The following is a 24,340-nucleotide window of genomic DNA, read 5'->3' as shown; positions in this document are numbered from 1 at the left end:
TCTGGCAACAGAAACATTAAGTGTTTTACCGACTTCATGGACAATACCATCAATGATAAAAACAGATATTTAAAATCCGGCAGAAACAATCTTACTGCCTCACAGCGACAAGCATTAAAAAATCTGGGGGAATATAAGGATATAATTATACGACCCGCGGATAAGGGAGGAGGCGTGGTTATCCAGAATCTCAGCTCGTATATCTCTGAAATTGAACGACAATTGTCGGATACCCAGGTCTACCACAAAATGGACAAAGATCCTACTGACATCTTCAAAAAAGAACTGGACTCCGTATTGGATAATGCGGTAATGACCCACACCATCACCGGGACAGTCCGAGATGCTCTGGTAAGAGAATTCCCCAAAATCCCAGCATTATACACCATACCCAAAATGCATAAGGACCCAGTTAACCCACCTGGCAGACCTATTATTGCTGCACGGGACTCCCTGTATTAGGACATCTCAAAATTCTTGGACCATTATCTGCAGCCACTGATTCAAGCCCATCCCAGGTTTCTAAAAGACACCACCTCATTTTTGAAAAAATTACAGACATGGTCAATGGTGCAAGAAAAAGTATTACTCTGCACCATAGATGTAGCAAGTCTGTATACCAGCATTCCGCAAACAGCTGGTCTTCAATCTATGAGACGTTTCCTAACTGATAATTTGCAGTATGATGGCCCAGACCTGAGCTTGTTTCTACATCTCCTTGAATTGACTTTGACAGGCAACTACTTTCTGTTCAATGGCAACATGTACATCCAACGAGCCGGGTGTGCGATTGGATCTTGTGTCGCTCCCAGCTTTGCAAATGTTTACATGTTTGAAATAGAAAACGACTTCTTCTTCTCAGACCCTAAAATTGCGAATCAGATTGCAGGATATACACGTTATATAGACGATATATTCCTGCTATGGAAGGGCTCTGAAGAAACGTTTGAAGCATTATTGAACACACTGAATTCATTTGATTGTCCAATTAAATTAACCTATGATCGCAGCTTTGAAAGTGTACACTACCTGGATGTTAAGGTCATGCAATCAGCCACTGGACAGCTCACAAGCTCTATGTTCTTTAAGCCCACCGACAGAAATACCTGTCTACAGGGTACCAGCCACCATCCTGACCCTTTGAAAAACTCCCTACCGTTTTCCCAGTTTTTGCGGGTTAAACGCATCTGTAGTGATCCTGAAGATGCCAAATTACAAATGGACAATATGGGGGAAATTTACTAAAGGAAATTTGTAAAAAATAAGTGTATTTGTATCCAGAAATACACTTATTTTTGACATTTACTATCCCAAAAATACGGCAATTCGTATTCCTATTGATAGCACATTAATACGAATACGAATTGCCGTATTTTCGGGATAGTAAATGTCAAAAATAGGTGTATTTCTGGATACAAATACACCTATTTTTACACCTATTTTTTACAAATTTCCTTTAGTAAATTTCCCCCTATGCTCCTAAAATTCCTTCAGAGAGGCTATAAATACAAAACACTGGTAGCAGCGAAAAATAAAGCACTTGCTATTACTAGAGAAGAGGCATTAAAAGGTAAATTGCCTAATAACAAAGGCAATTCCATCATATGGACACAGGAATACACCACGGCCAGCAAAGCTTTGATGCAAAAAGCGAAAGGCATATGGCCCATTGTCTCCCAAGATGCCACATTGCCAGCTCTTAAAGGTACTAATATATTACCTTCATACCGCAGAAGCAGAAATATCAAAGACATTGTGGTACACAATGATGTTACTAATATGGACGTGCAAAGACCGAGCCACTTCCTCACACGCAAGCCAGGTAACTACCGCTGCACAGGATGCGTCACCTGCAGCACCATGGAAACGGGGGACAAATTCAGTCATCCACACACTGGGCGATACTATCCCATAAAATTTCCACTCACTTGTTCCAGTAGGTACGTGATATACCAAATTAAATGCCCTTGCGGTTTATTATATATTGGCAAGACGACACGCCAAATTAAAGAACGTATTGCCTTACATAGAAGCCACATAAAAGCAGCACTGAAAGGCAAGTCAGCGGATCAACCAGTGGCTCGCCATTGGAGGGACTTCCACCACAGCATGACTAACATCAAAATGAAAATGATTGATCATGTGCCAGCGAATCGAAGAGGCAGTGACAGGGGCCGTATTCTCCTACAGCGTGAGACTTTTTGGATACACACTCTACAAACGATGCATCCCAAAGGACTAAATAAACTGTTGTCATATAATGCTTTTCTTTAATTTAGAGTGGCCTGCTAACGCAAATTTCCCTATTGTGCCACGAACAGAGCGTATATGCTCTTAACTACCAGCACATACTGTTTGGAGGTCCCAGATGGACACTGCACAGACAGATCATTCTGATTATAGTCTGCACAAGCATCCGTTACTCTGTGCCTATTGCCATATTGTGCTTTGATGTTGTGGCTACCTGTTTTTTTTCCCCGTTGCATGAGCATATTTATCCTTCTGCCCCCCATCCCTCGTTTCTTTTCATTATTGGTGACTTGGTTTATGTTTATATTGTTCACAGGAGTCTGTCCACACACAAGCAGCGATTCTAAGTGGGTATCACCGGCCGTCAGTGCGCCAGAGTGACAAGCCCCAGCTTCACAGTAAATACGAACTGTGTCATTGTACGCATTACTTGTTGCCATGGATATCAGACCCTGGGTGAAGCCGCGCCCTCTGGGAGGCGCCGGGAGTCCCTGGGAACGCACACCAGTGACGTCACCGGACCCCGAACGGACAGCGCGGCAGGTGTGGGGCGCACTAACTGTAAGTCTGTCATGTCTATATATATGTCTTATATCGCATTGGTTCAACAGGTCTTGATAAAAGGGGTACAACCCTGAAACGTTGATCTTAACCTACTGCAGTCAGCGTATTTCTATATATATATATATATATATATATATATATATATATATATATATGGATATCTATATCTATATCTATATATATATATATCAGACAATGAACAAAGTGCGCCCTTTTGGAATATATCCACCACCAATAGAACAAATGGTGACAATGTGGTCACGATACAACAGATTTAATGTATAAAACAGATAAAATATAACAATAAAACAATTTTTTCATCTGTGTGGAGTCATGGATTCTAAAACGGTCAAAAACGGGGTTTTGTGCATGATTGACCGTTTTAGAATCCATGACTCCACACAGATGAAAAAATTGTTTTATTGTTATATTTTATCTGTTTTATACATTAAATCTGTTGTATCGTGACCACATTGTCACCATTTGTTCTATTGGTGGTGGATATATTCCAAAAGGGCGCACTTTGTTCATTGTCTGCTATTCTTCCCACTTTTCCCCCACTAACAGGGGGGACTCACATAGTTGCTGCCCATACATTTCCTGTAGCGCATTGAAAGGGTACCCTCTCCATATATATATATATATATATATATATATATATATATATATATATATATATATATATATATATATATAGATAGATATCTACTTCCTGACTGTGACTGCGTTATTATTAGGAGTGCTGCCGAATGCTGTATATATATAGATATCTATATATATATATATATATATATATATATATGCGTGTGTGTGTGTGTGTGTGCAGCACGGATGGTGTAATGGTTAGCATTACTGCCTCACAGCGCTGAGGTCATGGGTTTACACCATGGCCTTAACTGTGCGGAGTTTGTATATTCTCCCCGTGCTTGCATGGGTTTCCTCAAGGTACTTTGGTTTCTTCCCACAATCCAAAAATATACTGGTAGCTGAATTGGCTCCTGACAAAATAACCCTAGAATGTCTGTGTGTGCGTGTACATGTGTTTTGGGAATATAGATTGTAAGTTCCACTGGGGCAGGGACTGATGTGAATGTTTAAATATTCTCTGTAAAGCGCTGCGGAATATGTGCGCTATATTAATAACTGGTAATAAATATATATCTCACTGAATATGCGGCACTCTGACAGAATGCACAGCTTACTCCAGGTATACAATGGCATTTAAATGTTGTACAGGGAGTGTTACAAGTAGGCCTGTAGTGCTTCAGAGAGTTATTGATAACCAAATAAATATATTTTCCCAAAGATTAAACAGAAGACAACCACTGAGGTAGCCCCTGTAGCTGTCACCCACAGATGTGTTTTGTTATAATTACTTCATAAGAGGAAAATGTATATAGGCACACCCTAAGCTCTGTTCCTTTTTGACAAGTTGCCCTTGTATTCAAGAGAGAGACAGAGAGACAGGCGAGCTAATACTGGTCAGCTTTTCATTAGGCCAGATGGAAAATGCAGTCAGCTGAAATTTCAATGAGAAGTGTATACAGGCACTGGGGGTTAAATGATTAAGTCAGTAGAATATAAAGTAAATTAAAGTCATTAAAGTCATACTATTACACTCTCCTGGTATACATCCAGATGACCTGCTGAACTCCTAGGTGAAGAGACCATTCTTCAGTTCACAAGAATGAAGCCCTCACCTCTGCTACACAAGATGTTTAGCAATCTAAGATGATATTCATTATAAAGGTATGTATCTGTGTGCCATGGCACCCTGGGGTGCCTTGTGGTATTTACAGGGGTGCCTTGTGTTGGAAATCCAGGTCTAATTCATATTATTTATGGTCAATGTGACAGGAAAACAATGCTTTTGGCTTTCATTACAAATATGTAAACAACCATAAACAAATCATGTCCCTCACCACATACTGGAACATAAGGAAACACACATACTGTACACATTTTACTTAATTTATTATTGTTTTCTAAATTTCTCCATTAAAACCTTTTGGCCTAGGAGCGCCTTGAAAAACACGTGGATGCTCTATGGCACCGTGATTTTAAAACATTTGGGAACCCCAGCACTAGGCATTTAGCTCCAAGGATCATTTTACATTATATTAATTTTGTTACCCATCTATTACCCATTTACATTTTACTGACAAAGTCCATATGTATTTATGGGTATTGTAATACATACAGAATATTAAACTATTTCTGTGAACTGAAATAAATTGTTAACCCTTTGAGTGCCAACCAGTGGCGTAACTATGGAAGGTGCAGGGGGTGCAGCTGCTATGGGGCCCGAGGACCCAGCAAGCAATCCCCTGCACCCTTCTATTTCTAGTTACGTAGTGCTGAACGGGAAGGTAATTAAAAGTTCCCCTTCGCCCGAACAGGCAGTGTCTGCTGTCACTGTGCCGTTCCGTGCCCCCTCCATGTCAGCGTCAGTGATTTGCTTAATGGTGCTTGAAGTGGTCTGGCTGATCCAGCCGCCCTCCTTCACCCCCTCCCCTCTCTGAAGCTCCCGGGGCTCAACTGAACGTCACTTTCAAGTGACCAGCCCCAGCGTTAAACCTGCGCCGCAGGACCTGCGCCACTGCTTACAGTGCTCGAGAGACCCAGAGCTGCCTCCAAAAGATGATCTCTGGGTCAGAGCTGGAGTCAGCGGGCGAAACCCGGCACTGCGAGCGGAAGACCCGACGCTCGCACTGTTGCAGGTATATAGCGCCACTTATATTTAAGGGTGGCGTGTGTGGGGGAAACAAAGGGCAGCTTGTATTGAGGTCATGGAGGGGAGAGAATGGGATTAGGGCTTTAACCCTTGCCCTCTCTCACCACCCCACCTCCCCTCTTTCTTCTTTCTCTCTCTTCCCTGCTCTTTCTGTTCTTCCCCAGACCCCCTCTCTCTCCTCCCTCCACCTCTTCTCTCCCCCTCCCCCCCTCACATCTCTCCCCTCTCCCTTTCCTGCACTCTCCCTGACATCATCTTTGACTCTTTTTTTCTGCAATGTAGTGACAATTGGGGGGGGGGCTTTCAAAGATTTTGCTATGGGGCCCAGAAGATGCTAGTTACCCCCCTGGTGCCAACATCTCTGTGAAAGATGTGCAAAATATCTGCTAAAAAATGCCAACATCTCTGTGGGAGATACGCAAAATATCGACTAAGAATGCCACGTTTGTTATATAAATTAAAATAAAAAATTTTGTGTAAAAAAAGATATTTCCTATATTGGGTAAACATTACAGGTCATTATGATGAATACAAAATGTTTGCTTGGGCCATGTCCCACTGTCATGCACATTGCACTTTATGTTGAATTGCTGAAGATGGATAAAAAAGGTTGTTATCCATATAAGAAGACCGGTGAGCGTCCTCATCTTTTCTATAAAGCTATATTGGTATACTGGATATCTCTGGGACACCTGAGCTGACACCCCGGCAGTTGGCATCTATTCAGAGGAGAGTGTGATCCTTACATTGGGATATATATAAATATATATATATATATATATATATATATATATATATAATGCGGATCTGCGGACTGGCACTCTCCTTGCTGCGGCAACTGCCCTGGTGCCGTGCTAAACAATGAACAAATGGACGAAAAAAGCAGGCACTCCAGGGACTTGGTTAAATGCAAAAATATTGTATTAGGCAAACATGCCAAAAAGGGCCAACGTTTCGGGGCAACAACGCCCCTTTGTCAAGGCAGTACAAGCAGTGAAAAACGGCAAAAAAAAAAAAAAAAAAAAAAAAGGGGCGTTGTTGCCCCGAAACGTTGGCCCTTTTTGGCATGTTTGCCTAATACAATATTTTTGCATTTAACCAAGTCCCTGGAGTGCCTGCTTTTTTCGTCCATTTATATATATATATATATATATATATATATATATATATATATATAGGAATGTTCAAATATTCTCTGTAAAGTGCTGCGGAATATGTATGCGCTATAAGAAACTGTTAATAAATTAAAAAATATATATATATTTCTAATATATATATATATATATATATATATATATATATATATATGTGTGTGTGTGTGAGTGTGTGTATCTATACATCTATCTGTCTATATAGCCCCAGGAACTAAATCATGTCATGAATCCCATTTGGATAATTTTAGCGAGTAAGTGTACAGCAAATGAGAAGTCATCTATTTTCAGTGAGAGTTGGAAAGTTTTAAAGGTGAAAGGTGACAAAGTTGTGAATAAATGTTCCTTTCAAAGAAAATCCATTTGAAACAAACTAGACTGGAAAGATTTACCTTACCACAAATACTTCTTCCTTAAGACTACTGCTTTTTAACATTTAGATTTCCTGTGGACCTATTTAACAATGACGTCCAAGCTGCTTGAACATGTATACATTTTTTTAACTGCACAACATGCCAAAGAGCAGTGAATTAGTAAAAAAATAAAATAAAATAGCTGCGTTAACATGGCATGTAACATGAAGCATTTTATTCTATTTACAGTTTCTTATATAGCGCAGCATATTCCGTTGCACTTTACAATTGGAAAAAACTGTGGTAAGTAGAAACAAACCGACATAGAGGTAGAACTTAAACACAACTACTGTAAACAGCATTACCTTCTAGGAATTTTAAAACATATATAAAACTTTATCATAATATAATAATATTGCTGGCTTATCTTTAGGTAAATAATAATGTATATTTTAATAAAATAAACATGTAACTATTTTGTAATCTACAGTAAGTACACAAAAAGACTATAAAATTCAACAGAATGTAATAAATTAGGTATAGCAAGAAATTAATGTGGAAATCTAATATTAAAAGAGTTGGAGCATTTGACCATCACCTACTGAATATTAAGATGATAAAGATAATATTATGTCACTGTTTAAATCCTATGTTATACAGTATTGCAAAATCTAGGTCACTAAATTACAGGGCACATACTGTATGTAATATTTCAAAAGGCCAAAGTTGGCTGGGAGAATTTTATGGCAAGATTAAAAAACAAAAAATCCAGTTTACACAAAAATAGCATCCATTTCAAAGCTTCAAAAATCCATCAGTTACCTAAAGCTTGAAATTTCAGAGCAAATGCACACCTTCCAACAGCCCCGACTTACATTGGACAGTCCCGGGGTGGCAGTGCCTTGTGGTGGTGCAGGGCAGTTGGGAGTCCCCCTGCCTGTCGCTGCTCTGCCTAGCAGGGCAGTGGTGAATAGATACTGTGCACATGCGCACAACATCTATTCATGAAGACATGAGGAAGCGTGCAGCAGGACCAAGTACAGGAGTCCCGAGCCCCACCACCCAAAAGTTTAGAGGTATGCAAATTAATACTTTTGTGTAAACTGTGATGATTCGTGTGTGTTTGTGCTTGATTGCATCAGACATCCAAGACTGTAAATAACACTAGTGCTTACAATTTAGACTGGTATCTGCAAAATATAAGGGGCAAACAATGTCACACTTGCCTACTTTAACAGATTCCTCTCTGGGAAAAGGTCTAGAAAAGGAGATTCAGATGTTCAGCAGTTGTGGGAGGTAGATACATTTAATTAATATGCCCCACTTATTATTACAAAAATACTTTTAAAAAGTGGAGGTGGTACTGAAATTACGTGATTAAAATAAAATTGCATCATTTTGTCCCAACCACTCACCTACAGACCACAATTGTTGGTATTACCCTATCCATTTTGCCCACTTTGCTAGGAAATGTGGAGGGCTGCCTGCTCTTAAAGGAGAACAGGAGAAAATATCTAGGCTCCCACAAGTTTTAGGAGAGTTTGTAAATACTGTATGGTTTAGTATTCAAGTTGTGCCAGAGTCTAATGTGCATGTGCAGGTCTATGGAAACATGGTTTCCACCATTTTCCAGAGACCAATTTCATTACTGCGAATGTATGGTGGCCATTTTGGCTGCAATATTTGCTGTGTCTTCAGAACTCAATGCAGGACTCTGGAAATGTAAGTAACAAATTATGGGTGCAGTGTGTGTGTGTGTGTGTGTGTGTGTGTGTGTGTGTGTGTGTGGTTCGGACCCCCTGGATCCAGGAGGACATTTGCATCACACGCATTGCACCACTTATAGAAATGCCAATGACAAAGACACTACAGTTAAAATTGTTAAAAGCCAGTTAACTTACCAGCATGTTTTTGACTTTGTGAGGTACCGGAGCACCTACAGTAGCTCAGGAGATCATACAAAGTCCACACAGGCCATGGTAGAAATTAAACCCATGAGTCCTTTGCTGAGACAATCATGTTAACCACTGTGCTACTAAACCATAAGCTATTTAAATTGCCAGCATATAGCACCACAACAGGCCTAGGATAATTGTGGTGTATAATTAAATAAAGACTTGTATGTCTTTCTCATTTTAAGTGAAGTCATTTGGAAAATTATGAAGGCTTTATTTTTTGAACAACAATATATATTTATACTTTTATTTCTCATTAGTAGCTAATGATTTTTTACAAGTCACATTACAATTCTTAGAATATGTAAAAGAAAGCTATTTTGTTTTTTTTTTCAACTCGTTTGTTCTTTATGCCACTCAGTAACCACCATCTGGCAAATCCCCCAATTTGTCTCCTTTTATTTTCCTTTTGAAGAAGTGATATTTGTTGATTTTTTCCAGACTGTGTACTATAAATCCTGATCACAACTTTTCCACATTTCCTTTCAGATATTTTATTATATCATGGCAGTAATTATTATTAAATTCTAGTGAGCCAGGGAAACTTTTAACTGCCATGGAGAAATGGTTTATCAAGTGAAACAAACAAACAAAAACAAAAAAGTTGGATTGACTTAATTCTAAATTTATAGCGGATATTTGTATAATGCTATTAAGTGCGACATTTGTAAGCATCGAAATTCTTTATCTCTGGATGCTTGCCTTGGAAAATATTTTCTGCACCAAATAGTAATGAAATCATAGAATTTGAAAAAACTTGAATTAGTGTCATGCACTATAGTGTGGATGTCACTCTCAGGGAGGTTTATTGAAGATGGTATGTTGCTATGGTAACCAATCAGAATCTACATGTTATTGGGAAGCACGCTTGAGTGTTTTTCAGTCATATTTTCTGCTAAATTACTGGCCGAATTCAGCATTACGAATGATAGTAAACGAGCACACAACCATAGAACTCATGGCCATATACGGCCGAGTTCTATCAATGGTGTATTCATTCGTATACCAGATTTTTGACTGAGCTTGCTGTATATAAATACGGCAAATCAGTCATATTCGGCTGATAATAAATGAGCTGATGCTAAATTTCCAGCTGTATTTGACATCGAATGGGTACACATATGTAAATTCATACCCATTTGATCTTAGTATATTTCCCCCAATATCTGATTGGTTGCCCATAGCTATCAGGATTTACACTACATAGGTAAAACAGGAACGTAGATAGCACTGCATGGAGCACATTTATAACTGAAATAATATTACATAGTGTAGCTGATCTCTTTTAAAGTGTAGTGGAAGACAAATGAAGTATTGTATGAAGAAACAGAATATACGCTGACATAAAGTAAGGTATACAACTATATTAAAAATCATCATATACTCATCATAATGTACAAATACTTTCTGTGATCGTTAAGTCACTTAACTATAAATGTATTTGGTCAGGAAGTCTTAATTTAATATGATAAAATCCCTGAGAAGGGTTTTCAGGGAACCAAGGATGCTGAAGGGAATCTGACTATTTATGTATTGCGTAATTCCAATGCCACATAAGAGGAAAGACAAATTATTAACTTATGCAATAGATCAGATATAAGTTTCTTAAAAAATAAACGTAGAGCGTTTGTGCTTTTATCCAAATATTGGCTTAGCACTCTGTCTATGAAGTATGGATGAAAGGTTCTAGAAGACATACCTATCGCTTTCCCACAACGTTATGTCAGACTGACTTTGGAGTTTTCCATGAATGTCTTTACATAGACATACCATTTACCATCTATCAGAAAGCAAGCATACACGTTACTGCTATCGGACATGCTTTCCCCCACAGCCTACAATAATGCTCTTACTGTCACAGTCAATACACAAAACGTTATGTCAGAGGGAATGGCTACACAGAATCAGCTTACATGTGAGCTGTCTGAGCTGATCAGTGTGTTTCATGTCACAGAAAACTAGCGAGATGCCTGTCTCACTAAATTAAAATAAACTAACATCTACACTTGATATTAATGAATGCGTCTGTTCTAATGTTCCAGGACCATAATATTAACTTAATTTACTTACAATCGAGTATATTACTATGCAGACTTTAGTTATCACTCTTACATTGTATGTATAGATGTACCCATTTTGTTATATAAAACTATAAATTAAACTTATTATAAAATAGATATATAGATGTGTCCTCCCTCATCGATGCTGTAGTTACATTATGCATTGTAGTTGCATGTAGTACAGAGAGTTTGTACTAATACTGAGCATCTTTTATTCACTTTATAATGGAAATTATAAACACAGAGGCGTAGCGAGGGTGGAGCCGGCGGAGCATAAGCTCCGGGCGCCGAAAGTTCACAGGGCACCGGAGCCATGCACCGCAAACCCTGCCGCCCGCCCAGTTTGCCCGCTACCCCACTACCCTGCCGCCCTGCCCACCCAGTTCACCTGCACCACTGCCCAACCGCCCGTCCAGCTCACTGGCTCCCCCGCCCACCAGCTTGCCCGCTCCTGTGTCCTGAATCCTGAATTTTTATGAAAAGGGGGTGAAAAATACAAATAAAGTTTATACACAGAACTTCTCCCTAAACAGGTGAGACAGATGAATCAGGCAGGCGGTGCTGTACAATGGATATTTTGCAGTTACTGATACATTTCAGGCTGACAGTACTAACATAAGCATCCAAGTGCCGCCCCCAAACATGTGCCGCCCCTAGGCATGTGCCTCACGAGCCTAATGGGAACAATGTCATACAATTTTAAAATTGTATGACATTGTACAGCATTGCGCGATATAGCGTCGCATCGCATACCATCGTATGCCTTATGGTATGCAATGCGATGGGCGCCGCCAAAATACACAAGTACCCACTCTATTTCCACGATATATGCCCGCATATGTCCATAATTAGACCCTGACACTGATTTTCCGGACCTCCATAAATGGGCCTAACAGACCATGGCCATTGACCCTGAAGTCATCTTATCTACATTCTTACTGAATCTTAAACTTATCCCTGCTAGTTCCTACCAAGAGATGCTTTATAAGATTTTTCATAGGGCATATTTCTCCCCTAAGCGTTGCTACATGATGGGCACCGCAGACTCCTCTGTCCGAAGTGCTACGCACTCAAAGCTGATTTGTATCACTGTTTTTGGGCTTGTCCCCACATACTGTACAAACATTTTGGAATACCCTATATGATTATGCTACCTCTTTATTGAAATTTACTTTTCATTGTAATGTATCTTGGGTGCTGTTCGAGTATGTTGCTGATCAACTATCTATCCCCAAACACTGCAATAAACTTCTAGTACTCCTCTCAGCAGTTGGCAAAAAGGTCATTTTGCAACAGTGGAGACAAGCTTCTGCTCCTTCTTTGGAGATGGATACCTCTCGATTACTTTTTCTGTTTACCATGGACTGGTTGGAAGCATCTCTGCATAAGGAATCGATGACCCCAGTTCTGTTGGGGTAAATACAGGAGTTGGGATAAATACATCCAGACCGTACTTTCTAGGACTAAAGCGGATATTCAGGCATGCTTCCAGTCTACTTTGTGGTATACTCTGCAACTTCTTCAGAATAAAACCCCTGTTTTACTGTTGATTATAGCTGTACCCCTCTCACCTCCTCTTTCGCTCTCCTTTCTCGCTCCCACCCAATGTTCCCTCTAATTTTACGAAGCCTGTGTGCGGCTAAAAATTTTGGCTGTGCAACTTTCGAATGAAACTTACATTTTTGTGCGTCACTTATATTTAACTGGAAAATGACATTCAGAATTTGTGTTAACTTTACTTCAAAATGATATTAAACATTTAAACATTCAAAACACAGCACACAATGTAGTTAATGGGTGAAACACACATTAATTGAGTCCACAACTGCAAAAAGGGACCACTGCTGCTTTGTGCGCTCAGTTGTAATGTCTGTGCGCATGCTCGTCAAGGTGTGTGCGCGCGCACGTGCGCACAGCTTAGAGGGAACACTGCTCCCACCCCCTTTTTTCTCCCTTCACTTATCTTCTCTCCTATTTATATCTCTTGCTGGATCTGTCCATAGATGAGTCGATGGCTTGGACTTAGGTAAGGGCAATTGTTCCTAATAATTTTTTTGTATGTTTGTAAGTTTCCTTTTTGTTTTGTTCTGTTTTATTTTGTTTTCTTATAATTTTTTCTCCTTTAAATCTTTTTTGTATATGTACATTGATATATTATGTCTTCTCCTATCTTAATGGTGCATTTTGTCTGTTTTTTTTAATATATATATATTATGATAATTTTTGGTACCATACTCTTTCCCAATTTTGTTTCAATTCAGAAGCCACCATGTTGTCCTTTTACTGTATTTTCGGTTTTGGATTGTTGGAAAATTAGAAAAATGTGATTTGTTCCTCATTCAAAACACCCTTGATTTTTGCTCATATTATTTGTATTTATGAGGATCAATAAAATATATTTGGAAAAAAAATTAAAAGACACACATACATAAATGTACAGTACATTCATAAAGATAAAAAATTCAGCTGCCTAATTCTCAGAGGTATACAGTAATATTAATTTCTATATCAGTGGAGTGTGACCATTGGCAATAAACACTTTGCATTTACTATATCCTTCAGCACAGTTTTCTAACGTACAGAAAGTTGTTGAGAACCCAAAGTACTGTACTCACAGTCATCTTCCCATTGCGATTTGCTTCTTCCCTTAAGGCTAATGCTTTCAGGAAATTGTCTTTCAATTCCTTTCCTGCACTTGACAATGTCCTGGAAAATAGGAAAACATTGATAAAGATGAATAAATCTGTGTTTTCCATGAAATACTTATAATAATCTAGTAATAGATAAAACATGGTTAATTGTTATTACTACATTAAAGCCATTTTAGCTGAATTTGCTTTTCAGATGCGACCTCGATAGTATACATTTCTCACTGCATCTCTTAACCAGTTTTATTATTTTTTTAATAATAATTAATAATTCCACTTCATATTTTTTACATTGGTATATTAGAAGACTTGGAATGTCATTAAGGTTCAACTTTATTTGCAGAAATGCATTTCTACTTTCTGACACCTTGGAAAATGACCTTGGAAAATGAATCAGATACTTTCTTTTATGTCTGTAGATGTAGATCCACCTGCAAATGTAGAAAGAATAAAATGTAACTTTAAAGTTCATCGTAAAAAGACTGCATTTGCCGGCGCTCTCTAAATCACTAGGAAGATCTCAAAATAGTTGCTGATGTCCTAGAATAGTCCTAGAGAGCATCCACGAAACTGAACTAGTCAAATCAGAAATGGTCTCCCAGCGGAGAACCTCATTGGCCAGGACCCCCTAGGGCTGTATGAGGAGCTGGTGTTCAAGGGCACCAATCGTTGTTACTGAGTCTATAAATGCTGATCGTGGGCTCAATTCTTACACATGTAGCAAGCCAATAGAATCTGATGCATGCACTTTTGCATGCATCACACTTAGGCCCAGTATGCTCACACTTTTTCACACTTAGGCCCAGTATGTACCTGAGCACTGAAAACTTCGCAGATGGGCAATTTAAATTTACCAATAGAATGAAAAGCCTTAAAATTATTCTTTATTCTTTCCTTAATTATTTTGAGGAAACCTGTATCAGCCGAGATAAGTATGGAAGAAATGAGTGTAGAATAGAATAGAATATAGAATAGAATCAACTTTATTGGCCATATGTGCTTGCGCACACTAAGAATTTTTTTCAGATTACAGTGCAGCATCAAGCAGGGATGGGGGGGGGGGGGGGAGAGGACATTGCATACATTACTTTAAAACATTACATGCAGGGAACACATGCCCGCCGAGCTGCACAGTGCCTATGCAGCTATCAGTGGCGCCACTGGTCGTTGCAGCAGCTGGTAGGTGACAAATAGGGTATGCAGTGTGCCCCCCCCCCCGGCCCTAGAGGCCTATGTGCCCCATACAACCTGCCACCTATAGAAATATGCCACTGTGAAAATGTACTTTTGATCACAAAACAATGGCCCTTATTCTGATCTGTGCGGAAATTCCCGCATTCTTACGGAGCGGTCCGCACGCCACGGTGTTTTGCCGCGTGCGGCCATCGTCCGTAGAAACGCCCACGTGTCCTCCGCATTCGGACGGACTCACTCTTTAAGAACAGGGCGTGTTTACGGACGACATACAAACCATGCGTGTGCGGGAGAAACACTCCGATTCGGCACGGTATTACAGAGTATTACAGAGTATGCTCGGGAATACCGCATCCGACCGGGAGCCAAGCGGTGCTACCGCACGTAAGCGGAGTATTTACGCCAAACAACCCACTATGAAGTATCTTCTGCAAGACATCACATGACCCACTTATTCAATTACCTATCCTCATAAAAAACTGCTTATTTGGAAATGGAATCAATTAGATTCCAATATATCCTTACAAGCATGCCTAACACATGCATTGCACACATTAACCCTTACAGCAATTGAAGTGCAATGGTTTCAATTAAAGCACTGACAAGCGTCCTATTAGTGAGTAATGAGTAAAGGAGTAGATTGTATTGGGTTCAGGTGTTAATGGTTGTAGTCATTAGGCGTACGTTCGCCTACCGCATGAACGAGTGGTGTCCGCAAAGCAATAGTACACTTGTGGACACCGCACATTTCAGCCCTTTTTGCTCGCGTGCATTCGGAGTGGTTTCCGAATGTACGCCCCCCAACATAAGTGTACTCCCCCGTGTCCGCCCATGTTTCCGCCCCGTTTTGCCCACTTTGAAACTACGCCCATGTGTCATTCCGCATGACGCCCATAATACGCCCCTATTTCCCGACTGATTGCGGGGACCAGTTTTGGACGGGCTTTGTCCGAACTGGTACCGAGTCAAGGCGTGGCACATGCGCGTAGCGTTCTCCACGCATGCGCAGACGCCGTAAAGACGCTATCCGTAAGAACGCGGTAAAGTCCGCATCAATCAGAATAAGGGCCAATGTCACAGCATTTGCTTCAGTCTCTCACAACAAACTACACTGGCTCATCTTCACAGTAAGTTTCATTGGTACAACAGGGGCATTTTATGTGATGAATGAGCCTATTCATTATCCTTTTTAGAGGTGCAAACATAGTATTTAATTTGCAAATGTAAAATTAATGGATCAGACCTATACATTACCTAGTTAGAATGGGAGATTGATAACTCATACACTAGTATGGAGACCATAGGTGTGCGCAGCTCATTTTATTAGGGGGTGCACCGTCAAAGAGGTGTGAGTAGCTCCACCTATTGGGCATGTCTAACACCGCCAATCAGGCGTGTCTTCCGTCATCTATTGGCACTCGCTACAATATAAAACGTCTCTCAGCCACACCATAATCTCCTGCCTATTCAGTTTTCATCTTCTAATTACTCTGTGTAACACTAAAAGCACATGCAAATACAGTCATACACATATATGGATGACACAGGTATGTAGTAATATGACAATGGTCTAGTACAATTACCAAGGCAAACACACATTATTGATTGATGGGCGCTTCTTTAAACGGAATACAGTTCTAAAAAGCAAAAGTCTTTGGTTAAAGGTATTGCTAGCAGCATGGAGGTGCTCATAAGGGTGGGCACAGCATTAGGGGTGCCTGTGAACCCTTAACACTCAATGTGCGCACGCCTATGATGGATACCTACATTCATTACATCAAACATCAGGATGGTTCTGTAAACTGACATTCATTTTAGAATGAATTAGTTCCTGAAGCCCCAATTCTTCTATTGGGAACTTGTCCAGGTTGCTAAGAGGGATCAATGTGCAACTACATGAACGCAGTTCAAAGAAATGAAATTCTTGGGGGTATATTCACTAAAAGTTGATTTTGATTCCCTTTTGGGAATTCCTGCCCATACTCGTAACACGGGTCTCCGGACCTCACGAGATCCCGCCGTCTGATCTTGCGAGATTTGGACCCTTTAAAGGGGCGGCCGGCCGGACATCATCTTCACTCCAGTCTAGGAGAGTGAAGAGGCAGCATGTCCTGGCCAACTGCCTGACTGCTGGCCAGCCTGTCGTCCCGCCATCCAGTCCAGTGATAGTGATACCTTGTCCAGTAGTGCTGTCCTGTGCAGTGACAGTGCTGTCTGCTGTACTAGTCCAGTGAAAGTGCTTTATAGTCCTGTCCAGTGCCAGTGATACTGCTGTATAGTCCAGTCTAATGAAAGTGCTGTATAGTCCAGTCAAGTAATACTGTGTGTATAGTCCAGTCCAGTGAAAGTGCTCTATAGTCCAGTCCAGAGATACTGTGTGTATAGTTCAGTCCAGTGATATTGCTGCATAAGTCCAGTCCAGTGGCACTGACATTACAGTCCATTGGTACTGCTGCATAAGTCTAGTAATACTGCCGTTAAAGTCCAGTGATATTGCTGCATAAGTCCAGTCCAGTGGGCTCCAGTCTACTGTATACTGGTACATAAGTCAAGTCCAGTGATATTGCTGCATAAATCCAGTCCAGTGATATTGCTGCATAAGTCCAGTTCAGTGGCACTGACGTATTCAACTGACCCCCTGCACATGCCGTTTCCCCTTCACTGGGTTTTTGCAGCAATGGAGAAACGGTGTGTGCGGCTGCTAAAACAGCGAGGCTCATGGCTAAATGCAGCAGGCTCCCTGCATTGGCCGCAAGCCTCCCTGTTTGGGGCAATCCACGCCATTTAACCCTCTCGCCGGCTGTATCCAATGGAGCCAGCGAGGGGGTTAAACGGCGGGGATCACCAAAAACAAGCGACCCTCGCCGTTTAACCCCGGTGCTGGCCGCTCACCATATTCAATGTTCCAGGGGAACCCTCGCTGTCAGAGGAAGATGAGCGTTCCCCCAAACAGCGAGGTTCGCAGCTATTGCAGGGAGCCAGCTGCATTTAGCCGCGAGACTCACTGTTTGTCGGCCGCTGCAAAAACCCAGCGACGTGGAATTGGCGTTTGCAGGGGGTCAGTTGGATACTGACCGTGGGAGCTGTGACAGCGAGCAAAAAACATTGAATATAACCCTTGTTGTTAATTATAGCAGTAATTCACAGATTTACCTGATATAGATGAGAGTTTTTTGGTTAAGTGTGTAAGTTGTATGAGACATATGCACTACACAAACTGCGTGCATATGCTATTGGTGCTGACCTGTTGCATATGTCTGCAAAAGAATGTACTGTAAATACACTATTTTATGCACAAAATAGTGGGACTGCGTCCAACATCACAGGACCAAATCTTCCCCTAGCGCAATGCGGGTCCTATACATGTAAAGATCATTATACATCTGAGATTTACATAAATATATGTAATTCTCTGAACCCGGCCCATTGTGTGTTAAGTAAGTTATAAATAATGATGATTATGTCACTTAGTTCCCAAAGTAATGTTTCTAACACAAAAACATTCTGTAAAGGTTTCACATTGCTAATGCTTTGTTTGGGACGTCCCACTAAATGAAATACAGATGGCACCTATAAGTAGATTCTTAACTGATCCATGCTTACAAACTACGCAAATGCTGAGTGAAAAATGTTAAATACATTAACAAAGGTAAACCATTCGATGTAGTTTATATGCTTCCAATTACAATCCTAATTATAAAATGTGACAATCACTGTGAAAAACTATAAAACAAAGGTTACAAGGTCTTACAAAACATTTGTCTACATTTTTTAACCTTTGCCTTTCAGAATGTATCAACTCATATTAATACTGTATTACCACCTTGTAAATCATATATAATAAAATTCTAGTGCTGCTCCTCACATCTGTGGGGGGAATTCAAGTGTTTTGCAAGTCGACAGCCACAATAAGGCACTAAATGGAGCAATTCAAGTGTTGCTCTGTCCAGGGTTGCACAGCAGCCGGCACTGACATTACAGTTATGTAATGGTACTAAACTAGCTGTATAACTGCAATCATTCAGCTCCCCAAATTCTGATATACTGTATCCTAATGAAGCAGGCTCTGTGAGAAAAACTTACCATGCACTTAGTTGTTCATTACTTAGTGATTTAATATCTTCCTCAAAGATTGGGTCCTTGAGCATATATGACCATACAACAGTACTATAGGCGAATCTAAGGGGTGGTCCGGAGGTGCATCGGACCACCCATTAGACTGCCCGGTTGTTTTATTAATGCACTTTTAACTTTATTTAAATTTGAATGCCCGCCGCCGCCCCACGTTTTGTACCTTATTGCCACCATAAAGTTAGCCATGTGAGGGCTGCGCGCATGTGCGACTGCATACAGCTCCTCTCATGGTCCTTTGCGGAACATGGGCGATGGCCCGGGCATCTGCCTCCATCTGTATGGTGTCTCGGTCCCTCCCCCTGCAGCGTGCTTCAAGGCAGCAGGTCGGAGCAGCGCCGGCGGAGATTCAAGGCTAAAAAATGCAAGTTTGCACACTCACACCGACGATCTGACTCATTTGCAGTGCTGCCAGCCTAGATTCAAGGCAGGCAGCCTGTCACCCCCTGTCCTCAGTGGTGTAGCTAGGTTCCACGGTGCCCGGAGCAAGGGCATGTTTCACGCCCCAACCCCCCCCGACTGTCATAGGATCGGTCTACAAGGGAAGGGAAGACAGAAAGTGACAGGATAGCGTCTCCAAACCTTTTGGGCTTCTCACACGGTTTCTGAGTACGTGTTGTCTGTGAGTGTCGCATACTCCTACCTACTTAGTGAATGCCTTGTGGTCGGGGACAGAGAACATTTAATATACATTACATATGTAGGTTAAATAACTGTATGTTTGAGACTTATTGAATTATATATATATATATATATATATATATATATATACTTGCAATATGCCGGCACTCCATGTAGTTTAAATAACAGCGTGGTGGGTGCACTTGTAGTCTTCCAACATATGCTCCAAATGAAGGCACTCCACACCATGGGCAACAGCTACCACAGGTAAGACATAGACAAAGTGTGTGTGGGTACACACTTTGTCTATGTCTTACCTGTGGTAGCTGTTGCCCATGCCCTGAGGACGGAAGTACTTGGCTATGTGGAGCACCTGAAATACAGCTTTTTATCTGCATTGAAACGTGTGGAGTGCCTGCATTTGGAGCATATATATATATATATATATATATTTTTTTTTTTTTTTTAAATAAATGTATATATGCATATATCATTGTAATATTAGAGGAATCACCTTGGGATGTATGCAGGGGCTCTTGCCCCTGATGGGAGTGATGGAGAGGGAATAAAGCCTGCTAGGGAATGCAGCAATGACAGGGTAGCGGGAGATCTGCTCTGAGTTACTTTAAAAAAAAAGTTCTCAGTCACAGACAGGGAACACATGTGCCAGTGGGTACAATGCTGCCCTATGCCCCACTCCAGTGTGCAGTGTCCCCTCCCGTCTGCTTCTCACCTGCCACTCTCCCCCCGTACCCGAGGCTCCACCACTCCTGATCCTCGTCCTGCTCCGGTGACAGCCGCTTCCACTGGGACCCCCACTCGCGGTTGCACAGCTTCACCCCGTCATCTGGCTCCTCTGTCCCCGCAGCTATGCAGGCAGCTCCGGCACCAGCACCAGCAGCATAGCACGGAACAGCAGCGAGCGCTTCAAACGGAGGGAGGTAGGCACAGAGGCTCTCTGCACTGTAGCAGAGGATCTGGGCTCCCAGTGTGAGGACGCTCTCTATCACTTCCGGCAGACCCTGATGCGCTTCCCAGTGCTCCGCAGACCGGAGCAGGCGAGCAGGGCAGGGGAGCCGGCGGCAGAGCTCCGGCGCCAGGTGACATGTCTGCGCCTGGAGCTTGTGCTCCGCCGGCTCCACCCTAGCTACGCCTCTGCCTGTCCTACCCGCGGAAATCTGTCTGTCCCCCGGTTTTATCTCTCTCTCTCTCTCTATATATATATATATATATATATATATATATATATATATGTCCCTGGATATATATATATATATGTATATATTTTTATGTGTGTGTGTATACTGTATATATATATATGTATATAACTTGAAAAAAGTTGTGTAAATACAACTGGAACGTTGTCGCATCATACCACTATTGTTGGTTTGTTATTATAAGAAATTCTGAGTGTCGCACCTTCCCTGCACTCTGTTCTAACTCTTGTGCTGGCACCAGGCAAAGCTGTATACTATTATTGGGAGTGCCGGACCCTGTGAAACTATATATATGTGTGTGTGTATGTGTAACAAGGTGTAGTCGGCACTAATTCAATTAATTCAAATGCTGACAAACATAGTGCTACTATGCGCTTAGGATGTTTTTCTCAAGGCTCTGTGGGGCAGATTTATTAAACTTGGTGAAGTGATAAAGTAACACAAGAAAGAAAAAGACAGTTGTAGGCGGATGCACTCCTGTTTAGAGAATTTGTAATAAAGTGCTTTTATACACAATTTTCTTTTAAAAAATGGGAGCTCCAGTTATCTTTATTGTTATATTTCTGATAAGGAGATGCCCATTGAGATGCGAAATTAGAAGAGTTTAAAAATTGTAGACAAACAATAACATGAATTGTGCTAGAAAATAAAGAAAGTGTTGATAGAATTTAAAACGTGTTGGCAGATTTTATTATTTTAGGAGGATGTAGCTTAGAATTTCGGGAATAATTCCTTTTATTGTAAATGTCACTGTGTGGATGGAACACACCACTGTGCTATTTATGGAGTTGATAAGTTAAGTATGGCCTTAATAGGCTCAATACTATTCAATTAATAACTGTTTTATCAACTATACTCCTGGGGGTTTGCATTCCACAGGGTTTACATCCTTTTTTGAATACACAATATAAATGGAGATTTGTGCAGAATTCCGTGTGGAGCGTCTACTGTCCAACCCACTGTACAGATTTCCTTGTTACCCCAGCTTCTCTGTTAGTCAACAATGTTAGATTAAATGGATACAGTCCAACAGTGTCAGATATATGTGGTAATCACACACTCTGCAAAAATTGCTACTATGTATTATATAGAGTATATCTGCTGTTTTGAATGGACTGGTTAAGCCTTTGGTTGATCTGGCTTATGGGGACCTCTGCTGGACGAAGATGGTATATTTGCTAATTACTAGCATACACGTTATATGGGGTTGGTAAACCTTTCATGGGTACCATGTGGGATGACCACAGTTTATTTGCAAAGGAACCTATTCAGTGTTGGACAGAATTCTTCCCACACCTGTGTGTTGGGAAGTGAGACCGCTGCGAGTGCAGTGACCTTATCTTAACACAAGTGGTGGACCAAACACATTTAATCACATTAAATCACAATAGCACAAGCTTGTTTGAGAAAGCTTTGATGCGAAACACGTGTCACAACCCCGTGTTTGGCAGATTATAGGATACACTGATGTTAGCTATTGTGATTTAATGTGATTAAATGTGTTTGGTCCACCACTTGTGTTAAGATAAGGTCACTGCACTCGCAGCGGTCTCACTTCCCAACACACAGGTGTGGGAAGAATTCTGTCCAACACTGAATAGGTTCCTTTGCAAATAAACTGTGGTCATCCCACATGGTACCCATGAAAGGTTTACCAACCCCATATAACGTGTATGCTAGTAATTAGCAAATATACCATCTTCGTCCAGCAGAGGTCCCCATAAGCCAGATCAACCAAAGGCTTAACCAGTCCATTCAAAACAGCAGATATACTCTATATAATACATAGTAGCAATTTTTGCAGAGTGTGTGATTACCACATATATCTGACACTGTTGGACTGTATCCATTTAATCTAACATTGTTGACTAACAGAGAAGCTGGGGTAACAAGGAAATCTGTACAGTGGGTTGGACAGTAGACGCTCCACACGGAATTCTGCACAAATCTCCATTTATATTGTGTATTCAAAAAAGGATGTAAACCCTGTGGAATGCAAACCCCCAGGAGTATAGTTGATAAAACAGTTATTAATTGAATAGTATTGAGCCTATTAAGGCCATACTGAACTTATCAACTCCATAAATAGCACAGTGGTGTGTTCCATCCACACAGTGACATTTACAATAAAAGGAATTATTCCCGAAATTCTAAGCTACATCCTCCTAAAATAATAAAATCTGCCAACACGTTTTAAATTCTATCAACACTTTCTTTATTTTCTAGCACAATTCATGTTATTGTTTGTCTACAATTTTTAAACTCTTCTAATTTCGCATCTCAATGGGCATCTCCTTATCAGAAATATAACAATAAAGATAACTGGAGCTCCCATTTTTTAAAAGAAAATTGTGTATAAAAGCACTTTATTACAAATTCTCTAAACAGGAGTGCATCCGCCTACAACTGTCTTTTTCTTTCTTGTGTTCCATTGACTTCCAGTTGATTAGGATAGCACCCCCGCTTCAAGTATAAATTGAGATAGCGGTACACAGGCCCAAACAATCAGTGGCATAATTTTTCTGTAGTGTGCAGACTCCAAAAAACCCCTGTCCTCTGAAGTGATAAAGTGTCTGTTTTTTATCACCGGCCAATCATCTCCTAACTGTGAAGTTACAGGCTTGGTTTGAAAAATGACAGATAGGAGCTGATTGGCCGGTGATAAAAACCAGACACATTATCACTTCACCGAGCTTAATAAATCTACCCCTATGTTCCTAAAAATGGGGAAGTGACTTGCCCTGTTAAGCCACACCCCCTCAAACGAGGCCACACCTTTTTTTGCACGCGGCTTCGCATTCTGTGTTGGTACTTTCATCTGGGACCATCCATTACCATATATATATACCACAGTACATCATAAATTATATAAAGAAAAAGGATTGCAGATTGCATAGATAAATGTGTTCCAGTTTCAAGTCCAAAAGGAAAAAACTTAAACAGTATTAGAGTCTGCTCATTCTGAGGCCATGTGGGACAGTGGGACAATGCAGGTACAACAATATGTGACAATACCTTTTATCCACTGTTCTGCATTCCATACTGTAAGTGATGTCATGACCAAGTCACTGGTAACTGGCTGGATTATTCATTAACCCAAGATCCATACAAGGATCCCCCATCTATCTTTTAACTTAAGTACAGATAACTGTACCTAATTTTATATGTGTAATAATCACATGAAATATGGTATGTTCACATTAATCTCAATTATGTAAGCAAGTATAAACAGACAGCACTGTGAAGCGTGATTGGTTAGATGTCTCATGTCTCCCAAACCATAAATCAAAGCAACTTCCAAATCTCATCAGACCAATGAACAAATTGGTTCTTCAATTAAAAATGATTTTAGATGCTCCCAGTTACTATAGTCAAAAACATAAAATATGGTGAAACTGATTTCTGCTATCAATCTGAATATCTTTTTAGTTAGATGGCTGAGAGCTTGCATCTGATGTTTTG

At 40.7% G+C, this 24,340-nt stretch overlaps 1 protein-coding gene across 2 annotated transcripts in view; it reads right to left on the bottom strand.

Moving 5' to 3' along the window:
• The window catches only part of CFAP299 (cilia and flagella associated protein 299), a 426,508-nt gene that overhangs the window by 286,410 nt on the left and 115,758 nt on the right, over window positions 1–24,340 (bottom strand). For both annotated transcript variants that reach the window (XM_083157702.1, XM_083157711.1), the window contains exon 3: window positions 13,683–13,773. In XM_083157702.1, the coding sequence (XP_083013828.1) occupies window positions 13,683–13,773 (91 nt within the window). The remainder of the gene's footprint in view (window positions 1–13,682; window positions 13,774–24,340) is intronic.

This window comes from Crinia signifera, chromosome 1 (genome assembly GCF_055691185.1).
Source record: "Crinia signifera chromosome 1, ASM5569118v1, whole genome shotgun sequence".
NCBI lineage: Eukaryota > Metazoa > Chordata > Amphibia > Anura > Myobatrachidae > Crinia > Crinia signifera.
The sequence above is the reverse complement of the archived record's forward strand: the minus strand, read 5'-3'. Positions and strand labels throughout refer to the sequence as shown.